General features: G+C 30.9%; 1 protein-coding gene across 1 annotated transcript; it reads right to left on the reverse strand.

Moving 5' to 3' along the window:
- Nucleotides 1-1,156: 1,156 nt before the first annotated feature.
- Nucleotides 1,157-21,777, reverse strand: LOC134712292 (glutathione reductase, mitochondrial-like). Its single transcript, XM_063573694.1, has 13 exons — nucleotides 21,558-21,777; nucleotides 17,978-18,093; nucleotides 17,319-17,388; nucleotides 16,781-16,916; nucleotides 13,955-14,009; nucleotides 13,280-13,379; nucleotides 10,822-10,908; nucleotides 9,482-9,619; nucleotides 5,605-5,716; nucleotides 5,111-5,242; nucleotides 4,583-4,716; nucleotides 3,203-3,377; nucleotides 1,157-2,252 (listed from the first exon to the last, which is right to left on the reverse strand). Exons 1-12 carry the CDS (start codon nucleotides 21,717-21,719, stop codon nucleotides 3,228-3,230), a joined length of 1,392 nt encoding a protein of 463 aa, XP_063429764.1. The 5' UTR covers nucleotides 21,720-21,777; the 3' UTR covers nucleotides 1,157-2,252; nucleotides 3,203-3,227.
- Between the last annotated feature and the right edge of the window lie 757 nt (nucleotides 21,778-22,534).

Consider the following 22,534-nt stretch of genomic DNA (forward strand, 5'->3'; position numbering starts at 1 on the left):
AAATAATGCTATTTTCAATTTTGAGGAATCCATTTTGTTATATTTATTATACAAAGATAAACAAAAGTTACGATTAATTATGAATTTGCATATCATTATACGGAACGTTTATGGACTATTTCCATAGCTGTAAATCGGTCATTTTGGCGGGAAATCATGTACACATACACACGTAGATTGGCTGGTACCCGATCGTAATGTTACACATCACATATATCAAATAGCTAATACCCGGAACGTAGTACCGGGAACCAGGATAATACGTAGACAACATACATAACTAATACCGTAATTGAAAACGCTTTACGGTTTCTCGTTCATAAACCGAATTCCGCTTTGAATTATAGAAGATGCAATATTAATCATGTTCAGTCGACTTTTCATTGTTATATCAACGTCTGAACTAATTAAAGAATCTTTAGATGTCAGATAACACTCGAAATTGACCCGACCTCTCTCCACACGGAATACACATAATGATAGTTTGTAGTCAGGTTGACTGCTTATAATGCAAAATACACACTAATAACAAGTTCTATAAAACGAACAATACACACTGATCGTTTCTTCAGTCCCCAATGTAAATGAAAGAAACAAAAATCATATTATACCATAAAAAGAAGAGGAGAAATTCGAACATTTCCGGATCTATTTCTGGCCAAAAGACCCCCTGCATAGATTGCGTATGAAAAGATGAACATCATGACTTAAAAGTCAGGCCTTAAAGCACTGCCTTTAAAAATGAAGTGAAAGATACCAAAGGAATATTCAACACTCTTTATGTCTAGACACACCAAGGCAAAACATGAAAAGGGATGAAGTACCAAACACTACATCAACCAAAATAGATTACAATTTACAATTGTTAAAATAAAATAACTCACACAAGTATCATCAAATTAAACTGTCAGTTAGTATGATCAAGGGAACATGATGGCAAATTGTCATACCCAGTACCATACTATTTGGGTAAGAGGATAGATAAGACTACTATATTCCTCAAATCGTGTGCATTAGATCAATAAAATAATAAGACCAGAACATGTATGGCCATTATCAGGGAATAAAATAAATAGAATTAAACACAATGCACTCATTCACCAAATATTACAAATTGGTGTTACTGTTAGGTAAAATAAGTAAATCAACTATGAAATATATAACATAATATTCTTTTATTCTCGTAAAAATCAACTGCAGGATATATAGATTCCATCACTACAACAACTGTGTTACAATGTTTCACCACTGGCAACAGTTTCATTTTAATATTTAAAGCGTGAGACTTGTTGAGCTTTTGAAATAGTTAAAATTTAACTCTTGAATTGAGAAATGTAATAATACACAAGTAATGATGGTGGGATCTGTTTCTCTAATGATTTTTACCTTCTTTTTTTTTTAATATTTACAGAAAATTGTGTTCTATATATATATGTGATGTCATCAGGCATGGTCGGTTTTTTTTCCGTGATGTCATAATAGGAAATTTAGAACAAATCAAGAAAATTTAATATAATTTTCTACCAATCACATGCTGAGAACAGATATTTTACTAGTGATAAAAATATTTTTGTCACACTGCTCATGAATCGTGAAAATTGCACAAAAGTTAGAGAAACTGTAATTATAACTTAGAAATGTGCATCATTTTCAACCAAGTGTAATTAAACTGAGTCTGTCTTTTACAGACGTATAACTTATATAGAGATTGTCATATGGCACTCAACAGAAAGGAAAATATCTACTTTCTAGAAATCTAAAACAAAATTTGTCTTTTAATTACCTTTAAATTGACAATATTATAAAGGTAAAGTATGCTGTAATAAGTTGTCTTCAATATATAAATATGTAAGAACATGAGATCAAAAGTCAGTCATAAGGATTTGATGATAAATAAATAACTAGTTATATAAAAATATACAAAAAGCATGTAATGTATGTAAAATTGCAGATATTTTTTTTCAAATGACATTCACACAGGAACAAATAAATGTTGCTAAATAAGAAAAACTAGGGTAATAGATAAACTAAGAATTTATATGATATTGGTCCGGAGGGTTACTTGTAAAAATCAATAACTTAATATCTGGCGTAGAAAAATCTGAGGTAGTCAATTAAAACCCCAGAACATGTACATTAATATTTCAGGTTGATAGTTTTTGTATAAATATGCCATCTGAAGTCATCAGGGAAGGAACTATTTCTGATACATTCAAATATAAATATAAAAAAACATCTAACAAAATATATATGTCCAGATAAGATTACTGATTTAAGAAATAATTCATGGAAGCCATAGATTATTGGAAATTTACACATGGCCTGGGCCGTGATATTTGAATTTTATCCTGAGCGTTAGCGAGGGATAAAATCAACGAATATCACGGCCCAGGCCATGTGTAAATTTCCAATAATCTATGGCTTCCATGAATTATTTCGATTCTAATAGGACAAATACGATCATTAAAAAAACTGAAGCGAGGGTGGGTAAATCTGTGTGTATGACTGTTCTTTTTTACTCCCTGTTAGATAAAGCTCATCATTTTAATAGATCCGTAGCTTGCACGGATTATTTCGTGAACAACCGCTGAAAAAAAATATGTTTCATTCTCAAAACCAACAATTGTCATGTTGATTTATATGTTTTTCCCGTGAGCTACCGTCAAATCCAAAGTTGACATTTCGTTACCAATGAGCCGCCATGTTGACTTGCTGAAATCAGTACATATGCGAATAATGCAATAGAATAGAAAATCAAACATAACCTACCTTGATAATCAATTTTAATACAAAAGTAAACGACATGTCAATAGATAACGTAACAGAAAACGTTCAACTCTAGAGTTTTCATTTGTATGACGTCATGTTTTGAAATGACTTAAATGCGCCAAAACATTAATAGACTTTCGCGGAATTTTATTTTATTTTTATTTTGTTGGTTTCTCCGAGCTCTTATGCAGAACTTCTTTTTATTATGCATCCGAATAAGAATAAAAGTGATTTTGTCTTTTCTGAATTGCAATTTTTAAAACAATTAAATTGACAAAGGGTTTGTAAATAGGTTTCAATACATGTGGATTTACGTGGGAAGTGTATTGTAACAGCCATTATTATGTACACCACTGAGTCTGCGCTAAGTATAGATATATCGAGAATTTTATCACAGTGTTGTTTACAAAGCGAAAGAAGCACGTCATATTAGAATTTGTATTTAACAATGATATAAATTATCTCATGGTGACAAGTTCTTCTGATGATGTCGGATGGATTGCTACAGCTGAATCAAATTGAGCCTTTGTGGCACCCATCTTGACAGCTACAGAGAACCCTTGTAACATCTCATCAACACCTTGTCCTACCATGTGTAGTCCAATCACCTGAAACATTCATATTAATTGATATTTAAATGAAAAAGAATGTATAATCAAATTAATTCTCAACACAAATTACCAGCAAAGTAACACCACATTCATCTCAGTCTGTAGTTTTCAAAATAGTGTTTTGTATCCTGTTGTTTCTAATTTCATCATTTTTGTGTATGTCTTTTTATTTTATTTATTTTTTGCCTTTTAACTTTCAGCCCGGTTCTCTCACTTTTTATTGTAACCTCTAATTAGTGAATGGTATTGTTAAATTTATGATTAAAATGACACTTTGCTGTCTGTTTTTGATCCATATTCTATGAAGGTTGATCTCTTTGAAAATGTAAAGACTAGCTATTATAGACCTTACTTGAAAAAAACAGAACTAACAAAAGGAGTACAAAGTTCAAAAACAAAAACAACAAGTGAAACTGCGAGCTACTGCTCACTGATGATACCCCCGCCACGAGTGGATAATATTAATAGTGTAAAAATATGCAAGTGTTCGGTAAACAGGAAGTTGTCGAGTGATGAATCTGAAAACGCATCACACGGTATAGCTGACTTATATAAATCCTGAAACCAAATTTCAGAAATCCTTGTATTGTAGTTCCTGAGAAAAATGTGACGAAAATTTTCAACTTGGCTATCATGTGTAAAATTATACAAGTGTTCGGTTAACAGGAAGTTGTCAAGTGATCAATCTGAAAACGCATCACAAGGTATAGCTGACTTAGATAAACCCTGAAACCAAATTTCTGAAATCCTTGTATTGTAGTTCCTGAGAAAAATGTGACGAAAGTTTCATGGGACAGACTGACTGACGGACGGACGGAGGGACTGACGGACGGACGGAGGGACTGACGGACGGAGGGACAGACGAACGGACGGACGGACTGACGGACGGACTGACAGACAGAGGCAAAACAGTATACCCCCCTTTTTTAAAGCAGGGGTATAAAAATTGAAGTTGCTATAAACTCAGCTCATCAAGTCTTACAGTTTCAGATAATTTTCTTATGTCTTAATACATTACAGAGAAACAGTGAATTACTATTCAAAGAAAATATTAATACATATGGAGTAATGGAGTATAATATGCAATATGTTATTAAATACAAAAGAGTGGGTCAATTTTTGTTTATTTTTTATGACAGAATGACTTATGTTTTAAACTTAGACGCTAGGATTAGTAAAAAAAAGATTAACAATTAAATTACCTTTTCATCAGGTAACAAACAAATCAATTTCATATGGCACTTTTCTTTCCTTGTTGTAACAGCAAAATACATAGGTGTAAACTCAGACTTGTAGGCTTTGATCTTATCTTTACCATACTTTTCTTCTGCTTCAGCTTTAAAATATACATAAAAAAAATCTTATTTTGCTACATCTAAAATTTCAAAGGTTCAATAATCCTTCGCAAAAAGTAAATTAACAAAGTACAAAACTAAAATGAAAATTCAAAACGGAAAGTCTGTTAATAAATGGCAGAACTAAAAGCTCTAACAAGTCACTCACACCACATCTTCCTATATCTATATAGGAATGGAAAACAACTGGCATGTTCCATGATTTGGTTCAGGCATTTTATTATGTAGAAAATGATGGATTTATTTATAGCTAGTTTAACCTCTCACATGTTTGACAGTTGCATGAATTTCCATTATAATGACATCTATTGACAATTTAGCAGTAATGAATTCAATAATACTGTGGTTGTATTATTTTACTTTAGTATAGTTTACCTTGAGTTAGACCCAATGTGGCACTTGGTGGATGTGAGAATATAACTGTGGGAATATCAGTATAGTCTAACTTCCAATCTGATTTGTTATCAAACAGTCGGTGAGCTAATTTTCTACCTGCTGCTATGGCAACTGAAAAATACAACATCAATTTTACAAGCAAGCAGCTATTTTGGTTCTTGGTATTTCGAGGTGTTTTTTCATAATTATTATACATTTTCTTGTTTTATTTTGAAATATATTTTGACAGCATATGCCTCTTATGATCCAGTTACCTCTTACCCCTTTCTTATCAATGAAATATGTATTAATCAAAGGAAGTGGATGCTATAATGAAGCTGTAGCCCAGTGAGGCAGTATATTGCAGAGCACCTCAAAAATCATATGTTGGAATGGGCAGAGAATTCCTTAATAAATGAACAATCTCTCAAACATATTATACTGGTTTGTAGTTAAAATTAAATATCACAATTCACTTCATGCTAATTGCTTACCTGGTGTAAGCAAGGCTTTACCACATACATCTCCAAGAGCATATATCTTACTGCCTGTAGTATTCTGGAACTCATCCACAACGATATGCCCTTTGTTATCCATCTTAATTCCCTGAAAAATTGAGAAAAAAAATTAAGAACTTACTAGTTGATTTATCATGTATAAATTCACAAAATTCTTCATTTTGAGGACAATAAATTCACCTCAAACGTTTCATAAAAGATTGATGTAATGTATTTTAACTACATTTATTGTCCTGTTATATTCAGTTCTGAACTGCTTAAATGCAAGTTTAAAATGTGTGCCATCAATACTAAATAAATTGAAATAATAAGAGTTCTCTTCAAGTTCTTTTGAAGAAAAAAACACATCATGTCCACATTAATTTGAGCAAATTTAAAAATGGTATTTACTCATTTTCTGCCTATTATATCTCATAAACCTTAAGAACTACTTTTCAAAACTTATAGAACAGATTCTATTTTCATAAAAAAAATTCACAGGAAAGACCTATCAAAATTAGACTTAACCGGATAAAGCTGATCTTTAAGGGAGCTGACTAAAATTGAGTATTAAGGGAAAAAAGTATAATGACTTCTTTTCTATAAATATAAAGATATTTGATAAAGAAAACTAGGAAATTACTTTAATGAACAGAAAAAAAAGTTTTTTAAAAGAACTAATGAAACTAAGTAAATATGATAATTTTAAACGCCACTTCATCTATGATGAGGATGATCATACATGTTACATAACAGAATAAATTTGCATTAATTTGTAGCACATTTAACAAATCTTGAGGATATAGGAAATTAATCATAGATGCAATCCTTTGAAGTGTTAAAATATTCTTCTCTCTTTATGTATATTTCATCAAATGTTTTAGGCATACTTTAATTATCATAAGTATTGACATTTTAGTAAACACTATTTGAATAATATTAAATAAACACATTTTTGAAGCATAAAGTAAACATTATTTGAATAATATCGAATAAACACATTTTTGAAGCATAAAGGAATTCTTAACAAAGTAATATACAAAACAACAAAAGAAATGAATATAACATAAAAATAAAGTGTAAATCTGTAAGATCTGTGTAAAATATCCTATAAAATTAAAATAATTGACATTGAAATGTTTCAGATATTGCATGTATTGCAACACTTGAATTATTTTACATGGCAATATATCTGAAACTGATGTCACAGTTAATTGGAACCTGTTAGGTGCACATATCTAAGCACATTTAATAAATTCACAAACAAATCTTTCTAATCAAATATCATATATAATTTATGAGATATGGATCTAAACCTTTAACTTTAAATTTGACCATTTGAGCATGAGATAGAGTTCAAGGTAATATGACGTGTCAGTCTGAAATATACTCCTCATTTACATCTCACATTCTAAATATTGGTTAGGAAACATGTATATTTTCTTCGGCTGATAACTAAACTTATCCTGAAAACTCAACTGACCACTAGGGCACGAAAATGAAGTCTATGCCATATGACATGACAGACTGACACGTTCTTCTCACATAGACAATTACTGTTCATGAGGACTTCATAAAATCCTGAAAACTGAACCTGACAATCAGAGCATGAAAATGAGGTCAAGGCTATATAATATATTTAAGAAGAATGTGGTTCTGCTGTATCATTAAATTCCCTTTTAAATAATTTAATTTCAACAGGATTTTTAACTAGACCTCTAACACCAGAGACAGGATATTCAAGTAATTATATAAACCTTATTTCTAACTTTTTATGTCATCTACCCGTTCTTCCCTTTTATCCAATGCTTTGGTGGTTGTTTGTGTTAAACTGTTGCTTTTTTTTAAATGAAGGTAAACTATATTGTCTTTCCGTAAATAACTTTAAATCTTTCATGAAGGTTAAGCATAATCCAAAGATCACATAAATTTCTATTTCCTTTATACCATCCATTGCTTGATATTTCAGGATTTATATTTATTAACATGTTTTAAAAGTCACTAAAAGAGCAAAAACTAATTTTGAATAAACAGTTAAAGTTAAACCTCAGGGTTAATCATCCTTATATATTTCCTCAGATAGATTTTTCTTACACTTTGGCAAAATAAAGATTTTATTATGCTTTTCAAAAATATAATTAAAAGTATGAGTCATCCTGCTCTTTTTCAAGCTAGGAATTGATCAAAATTGTCTGAATTAGCGTAGATTGTTTAACAAGTAAACATGAAATTTATGAGATAGAATTTTGAAATAAAATATAAGATAGGTTTTATAACATGTTTTAAGTAAATAAAAAGAAAAACTGGTGCTCAGATCTTGTTTTCTTACTACAAGTAAAAAGTATAAGTCTAGTATAATATTTTGTAGTAAGAGTTATTTACCCTTAAATGACTACATGTAACACCGGTGTCAATGTAATGATCCTAACTGCAATTACGATCATCCCAATATGGCGGACACAAATTTAAGGAAATTTTAGAAGGCTGATTTCTTCACTTTAACAGCTTATTATCAGATTTATTTTATATCAAGAAATAATAATAAGCATTGCCATGGAATGTGTTTTTCCTAAATGATGGACAAACAACCAAAAGAATGAAAAATTGAGATTAAAAAAAACATGATGATGATGGTAACTTCGTCCATGGATGATCGTAATTTGGATTTGTTTTTATATAAAGATGATGAAAATATCATTAAGGGAGCTATCATATGATTTTATAGGGTGTGAAATTTTGAAAAAAGACAGGACAGGAGCTTTGTGTTAAAAAAAAAGACCGGATAAACAACATGGCCAAACCAAAAGACAGGACAGCAATTTAGTATGAAAAATCAGGATAAAGTAAAAAAAAAAGGCCGGAATGATTAGAGTTTAAAATAAAAACGAATGATAAGATTTCAACTTTAAAAAATGCAGGACAAAATTTTTCATCCTAGCCCCTCCCCCATTAAAAATCAAATAGTAGCTCCCATTATAATTGATAGTTTCAGTGTTTTTCTTTTTCCATTCAACAGATATAGTTACACTTCTTAATGCTATATTTTCAGAAATCCTAAATCTGTTAATAAAAAACTATAAAGTTTGAATTCCCCAAAAATAACAGGTTCTCATAAGGTACTATTGAGTATTGTATCTACAAAATGTAGGAAAAAAAGGAAACAAAACCCCAATTTTACCAAACTGGACATTAATATGAAATTTTTATAAAAAATATATGTAACCCATATAAAGTTGTTAACCCCCAATCCATTTAAATATTGAACTATATTAAAAAAAAGAAGCTAATTCTCGCAAAATCATAACCATTTATGCACTAACCAAAAGGACATTATCCTCCCCTCTGGTGACCATCTCTCATTATTAGCTGATAATGTACACTTTTTTGTATACCAGCTTTATTTATAAGAAAATTCTTTGTTGGAACAGACAGTTACGTTCATCTTAGATAAGAGTAACGATCATCAATGATAAAAAAAATTAACAGTTACGATCATCATTATGAATTTTGTATCTCAATTTTCATTCTTCTTGTTGCTTTTCCATCATTAACGAAAAAATATTTCAATGACAATTCTTATTAAGATTTTTCTTGACATAATGCCAATCTGATAATAAGCTGTCAAAGTGGAGAAATCAGCTTTCTAAAATTTCCCTAAACGTGTGTCCACCATATTAGGATGATCATAATTGCATTTTCGATCATCACATTGACGCCAGTGATGTAAGTTGAAAAAATTGATTCTGAAAAACACAAATATTTGTTAAAGAATGAAATTGTATAAAACACATTCAATTATTAAATGGAGAAGGTTTTTACGAAGTTCTTTTGAAGGTTTTATAATCTTGTTAAATAAAATCAAACCAATACTTACTAATTTTTCTAAGCCTATATCTTCTGATAGTGGAACTCTTCCAACTGCCCACAGCAAACAGTCTACATCTGTCATCTTGTCACCCGTATTAAGTTCAAGGTCAAGTAATCCATTTTCTCTCTTTGTTACAGATTGAACCTAAAACAATGATTTTCCTTAATACTATATTTATAAAAGTTTTAAACTCATCTCTTAAATTGATTAATTTCATACTCAAATTATTGAAAAAATATGCAGAATTTTTATTCATTCATGTCAAGCAGAGTAATTCTTTCCATTAACTTTTCAAAAGTTTTTTTTCTAAGTCTTAACAGTAAAATCATAGATAATGAAGTTGAGAATAGAAATGGGGAATGTGTTAAGAGACAACAACCTGACCAAGAGCAGAAAACAGCCAAGTGCCACCAAAGGGTCTTCAATGCAGCTGGCCCCTGCTAGTTCAGTGATAATGGACATCAAACTAAACTCAGAAATATATAAATGAACTAAAATTAAACATCATACAAGACTTACAAATTCTAAAGATCCTGACTTGGGACAGGGTCAGAAATGTGGTGGGGTTAAACATGGTTTTAGAGATATTAATGTTCAATTTTAATATTTTGACTAACTGAAAAAAGTGACAAAAAACAAGCACTGTCTATTAAAGCAGGAGTCTAAATACATAGTGCTTGATGTAACTCACTGCTATAATTCTTCAATAGTGATTATTTTTCAAACTCGTCAGATCGATACCAAAAACAATTAACACCCACCAAAAATATAAACCAGACATGACTGGTTAAATGTATCCTTTCTAACAACCACAAAAAAAACCACTAGTTCATTCATGCATAATATTTGTGTGCCTGTTTCCATGATCAGTGTTTATCATGTCATATATAAATGTTTTGTATAGTTTGGAAAACTTGATGATGATGTCATCGTGTGATAGAATCTGTTTATTTATTTATACATCTTATTTACTGATAAATATTTAAACCTTCACATTCTAAATCACTGTAGCTTGAGAAAATCTATTTCAATTTTCAATTGATTATGGTTGATGAGTCAAATCTTACCTGTGTCCATCTCATGACCTTGACAATATAGATAGATCTAGAGAAAATCTATTTCAATTTTCAGCTGTTTACAGTTGAAGAGTTAAATCTTACCTGTGTCTTTCTCATGACCTTGTCTTTATAAGTAGATCTAGAGAAAATCTATTTCAATTTTCAGCTGTTTACAGTTGAAGAGTTAAATCTTACCTGTGTCTTTCTCATGACCTTGTCTTTATAAGTAGATCTAGAGAAAATCTATTTCAATTTTTAGCAGTTTATAGTTGAAGAGTTAAATCTTACCTGTGTCCTTCTCATAACCTTGACTCCTCCCTGTTCCATATTTACAGTAACATTTGTACTTATAGTAGGATCAAATGCCCTCAGTACCTACAGAAAAGAAAGAAAAAAAACATGAAGATCATATTTCCAAAACATTTAGTAAAAAAGCATCTGAATTTGGGAATTTTCTTCATTTGATAAATATTTTCCTTTTTTATATATAATATTAGTGATCATGCTGAAGTAACAGAAGAAACGTAAAGGTTGGAACTTTAAAAAAAATCTCTTTAGGTGCCTACTGTCAAGTTTGGTTAAATCTGGACCAATGTTCTCAGCAGAAAAAAAATTGTCTTTTAATCAGTTCAGTTAAATACATGAAATTTAGGGGTTGACCTCCATTGATTCTCTTACTGCTAAGAAATCATTAAAATGCTGTACTTAAAATTGTAAAATATTAAAAACAATATACTTAAGATAGGAATGTCTATGAAAACTGCATCCAAAATAGATTTAAAATAAACACATCGGGAACATGAAAACTTAGGATAGTATAAAACCCAGGGGATGTGGTAGGTTGCCAATGAGACAATCATCTAGCAGATAACAAATGAAGTTGAGGTTAGCAACTACAAGTCAGAACTTTTTCTTTACTTTTTAAAATAAACCAGATGCAGGGTGCAGCTTTATACAACCACACAGGTTGAACCCTAAACAGTTGGGCAAGTATGGACACAACATTCAAGCTTGATACGGCTTTGAATTTGGATTGTAATTAAATAGTTGACACAAAATAGGTTTCTGACACAGAATGAATGTGGTCTAAAAACTTCAAATGGGACATTTACCTATAATGTTCCAATATCCAAAATCTAAATACATGGTTAGATTCAGCATATCAAATTAAATAACCCCAAGAATTAATTTTTTTTATGAAATCAAATAAAGTTCAATTTTGGACCCTTTAGAACTCAATGTGGACCAATTTGATAAAGGGCCCACACATCAAAAACCTTAATATGTGGTTAGATTCAGTATATCAAAGAACCCCATATATTCAATTTTTGTTGAAATCAAACAAAGTTTAATTTTGTGGACTCTGATTTGGACCAACTTGAAAACTGGGCCCCATAATCAAAAATCTAAGTACATGTTTAGATTCAGCATATCAAAGAACCCCAAGAATTCAATTTTTGTTAAAATCTAGAACTCCAAGAATTCATTTTTTGTTAAAATCAAACTACATTTGTGTAAGTTTAATTTTGGACCCTTTGAACCTTAATGTAGACTAATTTGAAAAAGAGACTAAAAATTTGAATCTAAATACAATGAAAGATTTAGCATATCAAATAACCCCGATAATAAATTTTTTTATGAATCAAACAAAGTTTAATAATGGCCCCTTTGGCCCATAATGTTTAAACTGTTGGGACCAAAACTTCCCAAAACAATCCTGATCTTCCTTATGTGGTCATAAACCTTGTGTTTAAATTTCATAGATTTCTATTTACTTATACTAAAATTAGTGTGTGAAAACCAAGAAAAATGCTTATTGGTGCCCCTTTTTGACCCCTAATTCCAAAACCCCCAAAATGAATTCCAACCTCCTTTTTGTGGTTATGAACCTAGTGTTTAAATTTTGTAGATTTCTGTTTACTTATTCAAAAGTTATTGTGCAAAAACCAAGAGAAATGCTTATTTAAGCCCCTTTTTGGCCCCTAATTCCTAAACCGTCGGAACCAAAAAAACAAAAATCAATCCCAACCTTCCTTTAGAGGTTATTAACCTTGTGTAAAAAAAAAAAAGACCAAAAAGAAATTATTTTTTGCGGTCATATAAAAACTGATAGAAAAATCCAAACTGTAAGACAAAGCGATTGCAATATAACTTTTTGCTCAAAATAAAACTTAATTCGCCATAGAGCCTCAATTTATATGAACCAAGCAAATTCATTTCTCCATTGCTCATTAGACATGTTAGAAGCTTATTAACTTGACTGATTGATTTTTATATATTTGTGTTATGTTCAGTCGAGGATAGTTCTTAGAAATAAAATTACAGAAGGTTTTGTTTTCATCAATCCCCCAAGTTTCAAAACATTTTGCCTTGTAATTCTCATAGTTTAACAATGGTCAATCAGAATAGAAGATTGCCTCTAGCCCTTATGTTTTCAGCTTGTTTGTAGAAGATTTTTCACACATCATTCCCAGAGAATTGGTTAACTCAGTGTGAAAGGTATATCAAAACAAGATGAAGAAAATATGATTATTGAGTAGTTTATAAGAAAAAAGTAAAATCACAAAAATACTGAAATCTGAGGAAAATAAAAACAGAAAGTCTGTAATCAAAAGTTGAAACATCAAATGAATGGATAACGGATTAAATTAATCTATGATTTGCCATGGGTTTCAAAGTGAACTATGTGCAATGTTTTTTCACCTGATCATAATTTAATGACATAAGTGTTAAACAAGAAATATACCTCATCAAACCTGATAAGTATTGATGTGTCTGATCCCAGAGAATTGAATATCCCAGCTAATTCAACTGCAATATAACCTGCTCCAACAACTACCACCTTCCTGTAAAAGACAACTAAACAGTAAAATATTATAAAGACAAATTTCTCTTTTACTGGGTTGTTTTCTTTGTTTTATTTTTTGCTGATCATATAAATATAAATAGCAAGTGTATGTGGCAGTTTAAACTTAAAGAAACCAACCCTTCCATTCTTTTAAAATTGAGATGTTTTTAACCTTGAAAAGACCAGTAAGACAAGGATATAAAAACTACAGATTTTTGAACAGCAATTAAACTCAGGAATAAAGTAAGTGGTTGTCTTATGTCATAATTGTTTTTCTGTGTTTGGAGAATTGAGTCAAATAACATACCATTGACGTATGTCGACCCTACATCTCCTGTCATAAATATTTATTCTTATATTCATAAAAAAAATTCATTAAAAACAAATATAAATATTATCTGTGAACTTTAAAGTCAAATAACGTCAATCATTCTTATTCTAAAATGGTATTTATAGTTCAAATTGACTTCAAAGAAAACAATTGATATTTATGAAAGTGTCATTTTTGACATACAAAATAAACATATAATTTTGCATCAGCAATAGCAGATATAAAGAGTATCATATACTTACTTTGGTAAAGTTTCCAACTCAAAGAAACCATCACTTGTAATGCCATGCTCTGCACCTGAAGCAAAAAAAGTATTCAGGAAAAACTATTTTTTTAAACTCAATCTTCATGATCATGCTATATATAACAGGTTATCTTCATTTCATTTCCAATAACCAATAACCAAAAGGAATTAAATTGAGAATGGAAATGGGGAATGTGTCAAAGAGACAACAACCTGACCAAAGAGGGGAAACAGCCAAGAGTTACCAAATTGAATAAGTCTGCAATACTACAAGAAAACCGCACACCTGGAGGCATGCTTCAGCTAGCCCTTAAACAAAAATGTGTACTAGTCCAGTGATTATGGATGTCATACTAAACACCAAAACATAAAAGAACATGCAAGAAACTAAAATTTAAAATCATACAAAACTATCAAAGACAAGAGGCTCCTGATTTGGGACAGGCCCAAAAATGTGGTGGCATGTTTTGTGAGATCTAAATCCTCCCCCTATACCTCTGGCCAATGTAGAAAAAACAAACACACAGCAATATGCACAGTAAAACTGTGTTTAATATAAGTCAGAGTCCAATGTGAGAATTGGTCACATAAGAAACTAAACAAAATGACAATTTAACATATCAAATTATTGCCTGTTTTTCACTTTCGATGAATGTCAAAATGACAAAAATTCTTTGCAACAATTTTAAGAATTATAACTAGTAAATTTGTAATCCGTTTTACATTCTTAAAAAAAATTGTTAGTACAAATGAAATCAAATAAACAAAAACATAATTTGTTTTGGTGCCTTTTCCAATACATGAATGATATCAGCTGACATTTACAAAATACAAATATAAAAATAAACAAAAACAAAAAAAACAAAAAATCAAAAACAAAAACAAACATACAGAGACTTATTTACTCTATGAAAGGAGACAAATATTGTGTTTTACATTATGGAGAGGTGTTAACCAGATATTACAACAAGCATTAACATTATAATTACAACAATTCTTAATAACCTCATGTTTGCTTTACAGGTTTTAAAAAAGTGAATGGCAAAATATTGTTAATTATAGCCTATTATACAGTACATGTACAAATATCAGTATCATTATTTTTCATAATGAAACTTGACTTTCTAGATTCTATAAAGACATGTTATTAAAAGATGGATTTATATCTCTGAAATTACCAAAAAAAGCATATTTCTGTAAAATTCTAAAGCTTTACATCTATGAAAGGAGACAAATATTGTGTTTTACATTATGGAGAGGTGTTAACCAGATATTACAACAAGCATTAACATTATAATTACAACAATTCTTAATAACCTCATGTTTGCTTTACAGGTTTTAAAAAAGTGAATGGCAAAATATTGTTAATTATAGCCTATTATACAGTACATGTACAAATATCAGTATCATTATTTTTCATAATGAAACTTGACTTTCTAGATTCTATAAAGACATGTTATTAAAAGATGGATTTATATCTCTGAAATTACCAAAAAAAGCATATTTCTGTAAAATTCTAAAGCTTTACATTTAGGGAGTAAATGAAATTCATCTTCAATTCCATCCAAGCAAAGAGGACACATTGAAATTCTCTATTGTAAAGGCATTCTTATACATTTATATAAAGATAAGGAGATGCTGAATGATTGTCGATGATACAACTCTCCATGGCTACAAGAGTTCAAATGAAGTTAATATTGCTAACTTCTAGGAGTAATTCGCTTTTTACTCATTCTATTCTTTAACATCTTAAAAAAACACTATTGCTTTTTAATACATTTCAAAATTCAAAATAATTTTTATCTTAGTGTTTAACCAGCAACATCCAATCAGCCTGATCGGTATGACAAGATTTGACTGACAAGGTGATGTAGGAGGTACAAGATGTTTATAAACAGCAGCTGATAATTAATGTAACCAAAACAAGTTTTAGTTAATGACTATGACTATCATTATCTAGTTTCAAAAAAGCTTCTTTCCAGTTTGTTTTTGATTCCACAACACCTAACACAGCAAAATTTATTATTAATATCAATTCTGATGTTTTTTTTATGCTATTCTTTCTTTCTATACAGCCTTGACTTCAGCTATGCCAGGGGACAGTGGTGGAAAATAAACATATTCGAAACATTTCAAGTTTGAATTAAATGAATTGTGCTATATCAAATAATAATCTAAATCTTTTTAATCAGCTAATATTTGGTTTAGTTGTTTGCTATATAATGTCTAACAGTTTATACTGAAAAATACTTTCAAAGTTATTACAAAATCAATATGTATAACATTTCAAATCATATGGTAATATAAGTTTGTCAATTCCAATGCAACATGAATCTGCAAACTTAAATCAGATGCAACAGAAAAAAATCAAAAAGAAATCCAGTTTTCAAGTGCATTGAACACTCCACTGTATAATCATTTAATATTTTAATGAGGAAAAAAATCTGCATTAATTGATATTTTGTTTTTGTATTTACATAATGTAAATGGGTCTCTGATGAACATGATGAACATTTTGATGATAAAAACAAAAGGTATGTCAATGTAATTTTTCTGACTTCTGAAATGCATGAGAAGTTAAAAAAGACCAACTGTATATAACCTTTATGGTAATATATGTGTATCCAGTATAGCATGCTGGAATATTTACATTAAGTCAATACTTCAACATGTTCAACTAAAACCATAGGTGATTTCAAATATTTGAATCTGTATCTACATCATGTACATAAATGTTATCAAATGGCAAAAATTACAGGGAAAATTGGAAAGCAGTCAAGTTTGATACCTGCAATTTACAATTAGACCAGAAGCTATCATTTACCTGGGATATTTGTTGGGACAATAGGTTTTCCACCAGTAGCTATCAGTATATGCTCTGCTGAGTATTTCTGTCCTCCAACCTGTACACATCTATCCTCAGTTAATATACCATGACCTTCTATTTTATCAACTTTAGACTAAAAATTAAATAAACAAACAAATTCTGAAATTTTAGTAGAATGGAGTGTTTCCGTGTGAGCAAAGCTTGGACACATGACCTGCATTTTAATCAAATTAACAAATAATCTGACTTATATATAATTCTATCAACTTTCACAAAAAAAATCATATTCTTGGTCTATTAGGGTGGAAATTTTACAGCTGTATATATAAAGGAAAAGATTGATAAAAAGAATTCTGTTCTGTATCCAATTCTCACATGTTTATGCAATATTTCAAAACAATATTCATCTTGAAATAATGTACTAACTATTGGGGATCCTTCATTTTGCGGTAACCTTCTCCTAATTTATGTTTTTTTCTAAACATGATAATTGATAAAATATAAATACTTTGTTATACTTTATATAAATATATACCTTTTCAAGATTAGATTCATAAATCCCATTCAGTCTCTTGATGTAGGCATCCCTTGTAGTTTTTATTTTGCTGCAAGTACACATTTGTTATTTCATAGAATTAAAATGAAAAAATAGAACATGATTAAAGGGATATATATCTTGTAATAAAAAAAATAGATAGCTCTGCAAAAGACAAAAAAAATATTAACAAACATGTTTTTGGTTCAAAATGTATATTAGATCTGTTTTTATAAGGCTGGACCATTTTTCTGATCTCTAAATTTTTCACAACTAAATGTACAGAAAATTATTCAATTCTTGTTTTTCTCCCTCTGAAACTTGTTAATGCACTAATGCATATCAATATCTATTTTTTTAAGAACTGTTGAGAGTCTCATCAAACATGTATAAACAATAAAATATCTATTACATGTATTAAGGCAAGATTGTTGGGTATACACAAAATTTTCATGAGATGTCAATCGATCTTCTCAGCACAAAGATAATGACGTAAAGATGTTGAGATCTGTGAAAAGTTTGCCTAGATGCCTAGGTTAGACTGAGGCTTGTTTTCAGTTTTACAAAGAAAATATATGAAATAAGGAGATTTGGTATGAATACCAATGAGACAAAACAAAAATGTACATGTATGATGAAAAAACAATATTGATACTTACGCCCAATTAAATCCTTTATAGTCCACATCAAATCCGTAATCTTTATGGTCATGAATAAACTCTGCATGCATTGCTGTATTAAACATTACTTTCTTTGGTACACATCCTACATTCACCTGGGGAAAGGTTACATAAAACACATATACTTTATTGTAGGCATAAAAAAAATCACAAAAATACTAACAGAGGAAAATTCAACTAGAGGCTCTAAAGAGCCTGTGTCGCTCACCTTGGTCTATGTGCATATTAAACAAAGGACACAGATGGATTCATGACAAAATTGTGTTTTGGTGATGGTGATGTGTTTGAAGATCTTACTTTACTGAACATTCTTGATGCTCACAATTATCTCTATCTATAATGAATTTGGCCCAGTAGTTTCAGTGGAAATTATTTTGTAAAAATTTACAAAATTTATGAAAATTGTTAAAACTTATTTTCCTACAAGTTTTAAAAAGCTTGAAGTTTTGTAAACACACCTATCTTTTAGTGCAGAAAAATGTTTTATGTTTGTGTAGAAATGTTTGATGCTTCAAATGCATATATATATGTATTGTACATAAACATGTAATGTAGTGTTTGTTCATGCCATGACTAACATGACTAATGCTACATGTATATGTGCTTATTACATGTATATATCCATGAAATTGAGCTACATAATGACAGTTGTTGTGTCATATTCATGTTTTGACAAATTGTTGTATGCATGCATAAGGGACAGCAAAGGGAAAGCTGAAATATTAAAACAGCAATTCAAATCAGTTTGCACAATAGCTAAATCCACAACAATACCAGACACAACAAAGCATATTGAGGAAACTATACCAAACTTAATAAATAATATTCTAATATGACGTACTTATTAGGCTTTGTAAACAAAGCCTTGTTCTAATGAGCACAAAATATGTTTGACACATGCGCACAAATTTATGTTTATATTAAAGTTATTTCCATTGTTATCCTATAAAATATATACATTCAAGTAGCTTACATAAATTTTATAATATATCTTATATCGAACAACATATTTTTTTTACTTATCAAATATGAAATGTAATGTACAGACTCCTCAGGGAGGAAACGGGAACAGCTAAACATTTTTACGGTATTTTAGTACGCTTCGACCTATAAACATACTGTATTTGTCCTATTAGAATCCAAATAACTCCTTCATGTCATGCTCTATGCTCATTTTAACATGGGTAGGCATTATATTTGCCAATATTTTACACTGAGCGTTGTTGTAAAATATTGACAAATATAATGCCTACCCATGTTAAAATGAGCATAGAGCATAACATGAAGGAATTATTTCTTAAATAGAAAAGGGACTAAAAAACTGCTCAAAGATGTCAACCCATCAAAAGCTTCTGGACTAGATGAATTTTCAAAAAGAATTTTGAAAGAATGTGCAAGTCAAATTACACCATGGCTGACCTCAATCTTCCAAAAAACTGTAGACACTGGAACCCTTCCACAAGACTGGCTCAACAAAAACATAGCAATGCATGCATTTTCAAAAAAGGCTATAAACATGAAGCTAAAAATAACAGACCTGTATCATTAACATCAGTACTATGTGAGATGCTAGAACATACATGTATAATATGCAGGCATTTACTGAAACATCTAGAAAAGCATAATGTCATTAATGTGTTAACATATTTAAAAGTAAAAACCATGGTTTTAGATACGGTTACTCATGTGAAACCCAACTACTTGTCACTATGAACGACTTCATATGAAGCATATGACGCTGGACTTCAAATAAATATTGCCATACTAGACTTCTCAAAAGCTTTCAACACAGTAACCCCGTAACCCCATAAGACACTGCTATCAAAAATGGGCGATTATAAAATTTGTGGGTCAATAAACAACTGGTTGAATATGTTTGAAAAACAGGAAAATGAAAGTGGAAGTGGAAGGAGAACAATCAGAAGAAGTAACGATAGACTGTGGAGTACCACAAGGCACAGTCCTACATTTTGTACATGTAGGACCATTGCTATTCCTATGCCATATAAATGACCTTCCAGACACCATGAAATATCTTCAATCAGACTTTTCTCTGATGACTGCCTTCTTGATAGAAAAGTGAAATCTCAGAAAGACCACGACATACTTCAACATGTTCAAAAAGACCTCAAAAACCTAAAAGTATGGGCTGATAACTAGGGAATGTGGGTCAATGCCAAAAAATGCTGCATCCTAAGCATTAGAAACAAGAGCCATAAATTTTAAAGTTTAAATGAACACATTCTAGTACTACAAGTACAGCATAACCCATGATAACCCATACCTACATGTAGGCCTACAAATTTCGGAAGACCTCAAATGGACCACCCACATATCAAACATGGCAAAGAGAGCAAATTCAACACTAAGCTTTCTAAGAAGAAACTTGAAATACTGCCCACAAGATGACAAAATTGCAAAAAAAAAACAGCTTCCATCTCGCTTAATATCAGCTGATCAACTATAGAACATGTACATGTAGCCATAGTATGGAACCCCTACACATTAACAAACATAAAAAAGCTTGAAAGGATACAATGTCAAGCGGCTAGATTATTCACCAGAGATCACAAGTCAAGAGAGGACGACTGTGTCTCCAAAATACTTGCCCAACTGGAACTGCAAGATCTCCAGACAAAACAAATACGCCAGAAGTTTTAAAATATTTATGTACAAAGTGGTTGAGGGGCTGATTCTTGCTATTGAACCAGACAAATTTCTCATAAAACATGTTCTTAGAGAAACATAATTGACAAAATATTCCAAGAAATTATGTACCATTGCAACAAACATTATGGAAAAGCAAGTTTAACAACTCTAAGTGTTTTGACATTCCACCAAGAAAACACCTCAATACTCAAACTCATTCTTTGTAGAGACAGGCATCGCCTGGAATCAGCTAGACAACACTGTAGTGAGTGTATAAAGCGCTTGTAAAGTAAAAGTAAAGTAAAGTAATCTTTATTTAAAGTCGGGTTGCATATATATACATAATAACAATGAACATGAGCTCTTAAGAGCTCTTTAACCGACTGATATTAATAAACAAAACATACATGTAATAACATCAGACACACATACAACACAAACATGCAAACAGACAGCACATATATATATTAATACATAGATAGCACATGCAGAATAAAAGCTAAGCAAGATAGATTAAAACAAATGTCTATATCAGCACATATACAGTAGCACATAGTATTTATATAACAGTAGCACATGCAAACTTAAACACTTTAAGCACAAACAAAAGACTGCATGCAGCTATAGCAAAGGTAATGCATAAGCAAAAGAAATAAATGGCTAAATAAAAAATAAAAATAACTGCAAAAAAAATAAAACATTAAAAATTGATTGGAAGCTTGATGTAGAGAGCTTCCAATCTGATCTCACGCCCCGTCAATAAATGGGAGGCACTCTCTCAAACCGTTGTAATAAAGCCAGTATTGGTATTGACAACGTATTCATAAAGATAAAGATTGTAGATATTGTATTTTTTTTCACAATTTTCAATCTGTATTGGTAGAAAGCGACTGTTTCGGTTTTTACTTACACATGTGCCTCCCCATCGAGCCTCTTCGACAATGGCAGCTTTAACGCCGAATTCTGCAGCACGTCTGGCACAAGCTAAGCCGCCAGAACCACCTCCAATTACAATAAAATCAAATGCTTTCGCGATAGGCGGCATTTGGAAAAGTTTCAATGAAAATCTCATTTGTTGTAACAATTTAAAGTTCCAGATAATAACCCGGAAGTACTTAACGGATCACGACTCTCAAGAAAATATTTTTCTCAACTTACGCTGATAAACAACGTACCGGTGTTATATAGCCATTCTTCCCCAATGCCAGTTTTTCCCCCGGGAGAAAGACTGGCATGAGCCAATATTTCCCCCGTGAAAATTTTGGATCATTGCCATTCTTCCCCCGCGGAAATTTTACAATATGTATACATATAGTCACTTTTCCCCCATGCCAATCTTTCCCCCTATATTATAGATATCACCGTATATATGTACACGTCTGAAAATTAAACCGAACAGTGTTAGAAATAGGTTTATAGATACAAATTTTTAGTTCTTTTACATTAACACAAGTCCTGTCTACAGGTTTACCAGTCTGTCTATGTTTCGACTAATCTGTCTTTCTTTGTGTCCTTTAGTCTTTCTACATTCTCAACTGCATGTCTGTCTATATGTCGAGAAGTCTTTCTACATTTTCACCCGTCTGTTCACATGTTTACCATTCTTTCTACATATTCACCTGTCTGTTCACATGTTTACCATTCTTTCTACATATTCACCCGTCTGTTCACATGTTTACCATTCTTTCTACATATTCACCCGTCTGTTCACATGTTTACCATTCTTTCTACATATTCACCCGTCTGTTCACATGTTTACCATTCTTTCTACGTATTCACCCGTCTGTTCACATGTTTACCATTCTTTCTACATATTCACCCGTCTGTTCACATGTTTACCATTCTTTCTACATATTCACCCGTCTGTTCTCATGTTTACCATTCTTT

Source organism: Mytilus trossulus, chromosome 3 (assembly GCF_036588685.1).
Source record: "Mytilus trossulus isolate FHL-02 chromosome 3, PNRI_Mtr1.1.1.hap1, whole genome shotgun sequence".
NCBI classification, from domain to species: domain Eukaryota; kingdom Metazoa; phylum Mollusca; class Bivalvia; order Mytilida; family Mytilidae; genus Mytilus; species Mytilus trossulus.

Bases quoted from the DNA above. Each gene is read 5' to 3' on its own strand.
- LOC134712292 (XM_063573694.1), bottom strand. From the start codon at position 21,719: ATGAGATTTTCATTGAAACTTTTCCAAATGCCGCCTATCGCGAAAGCA. The intron at 18,094-21,557 runs GTAAGTAAAAAC...ACCTTTCCCCAG, and splicing joins CTCGATGGGGAGGCACATGT to GTGAATGTAGGATGTGTACC. The intron at 10,909-13,279 runs GTATATTTCTTG...TCTTTTCTGTAG, and splicing joins TACTTATCAGGTTTGATGAG to GTACTGAGGGCATTTGATCC.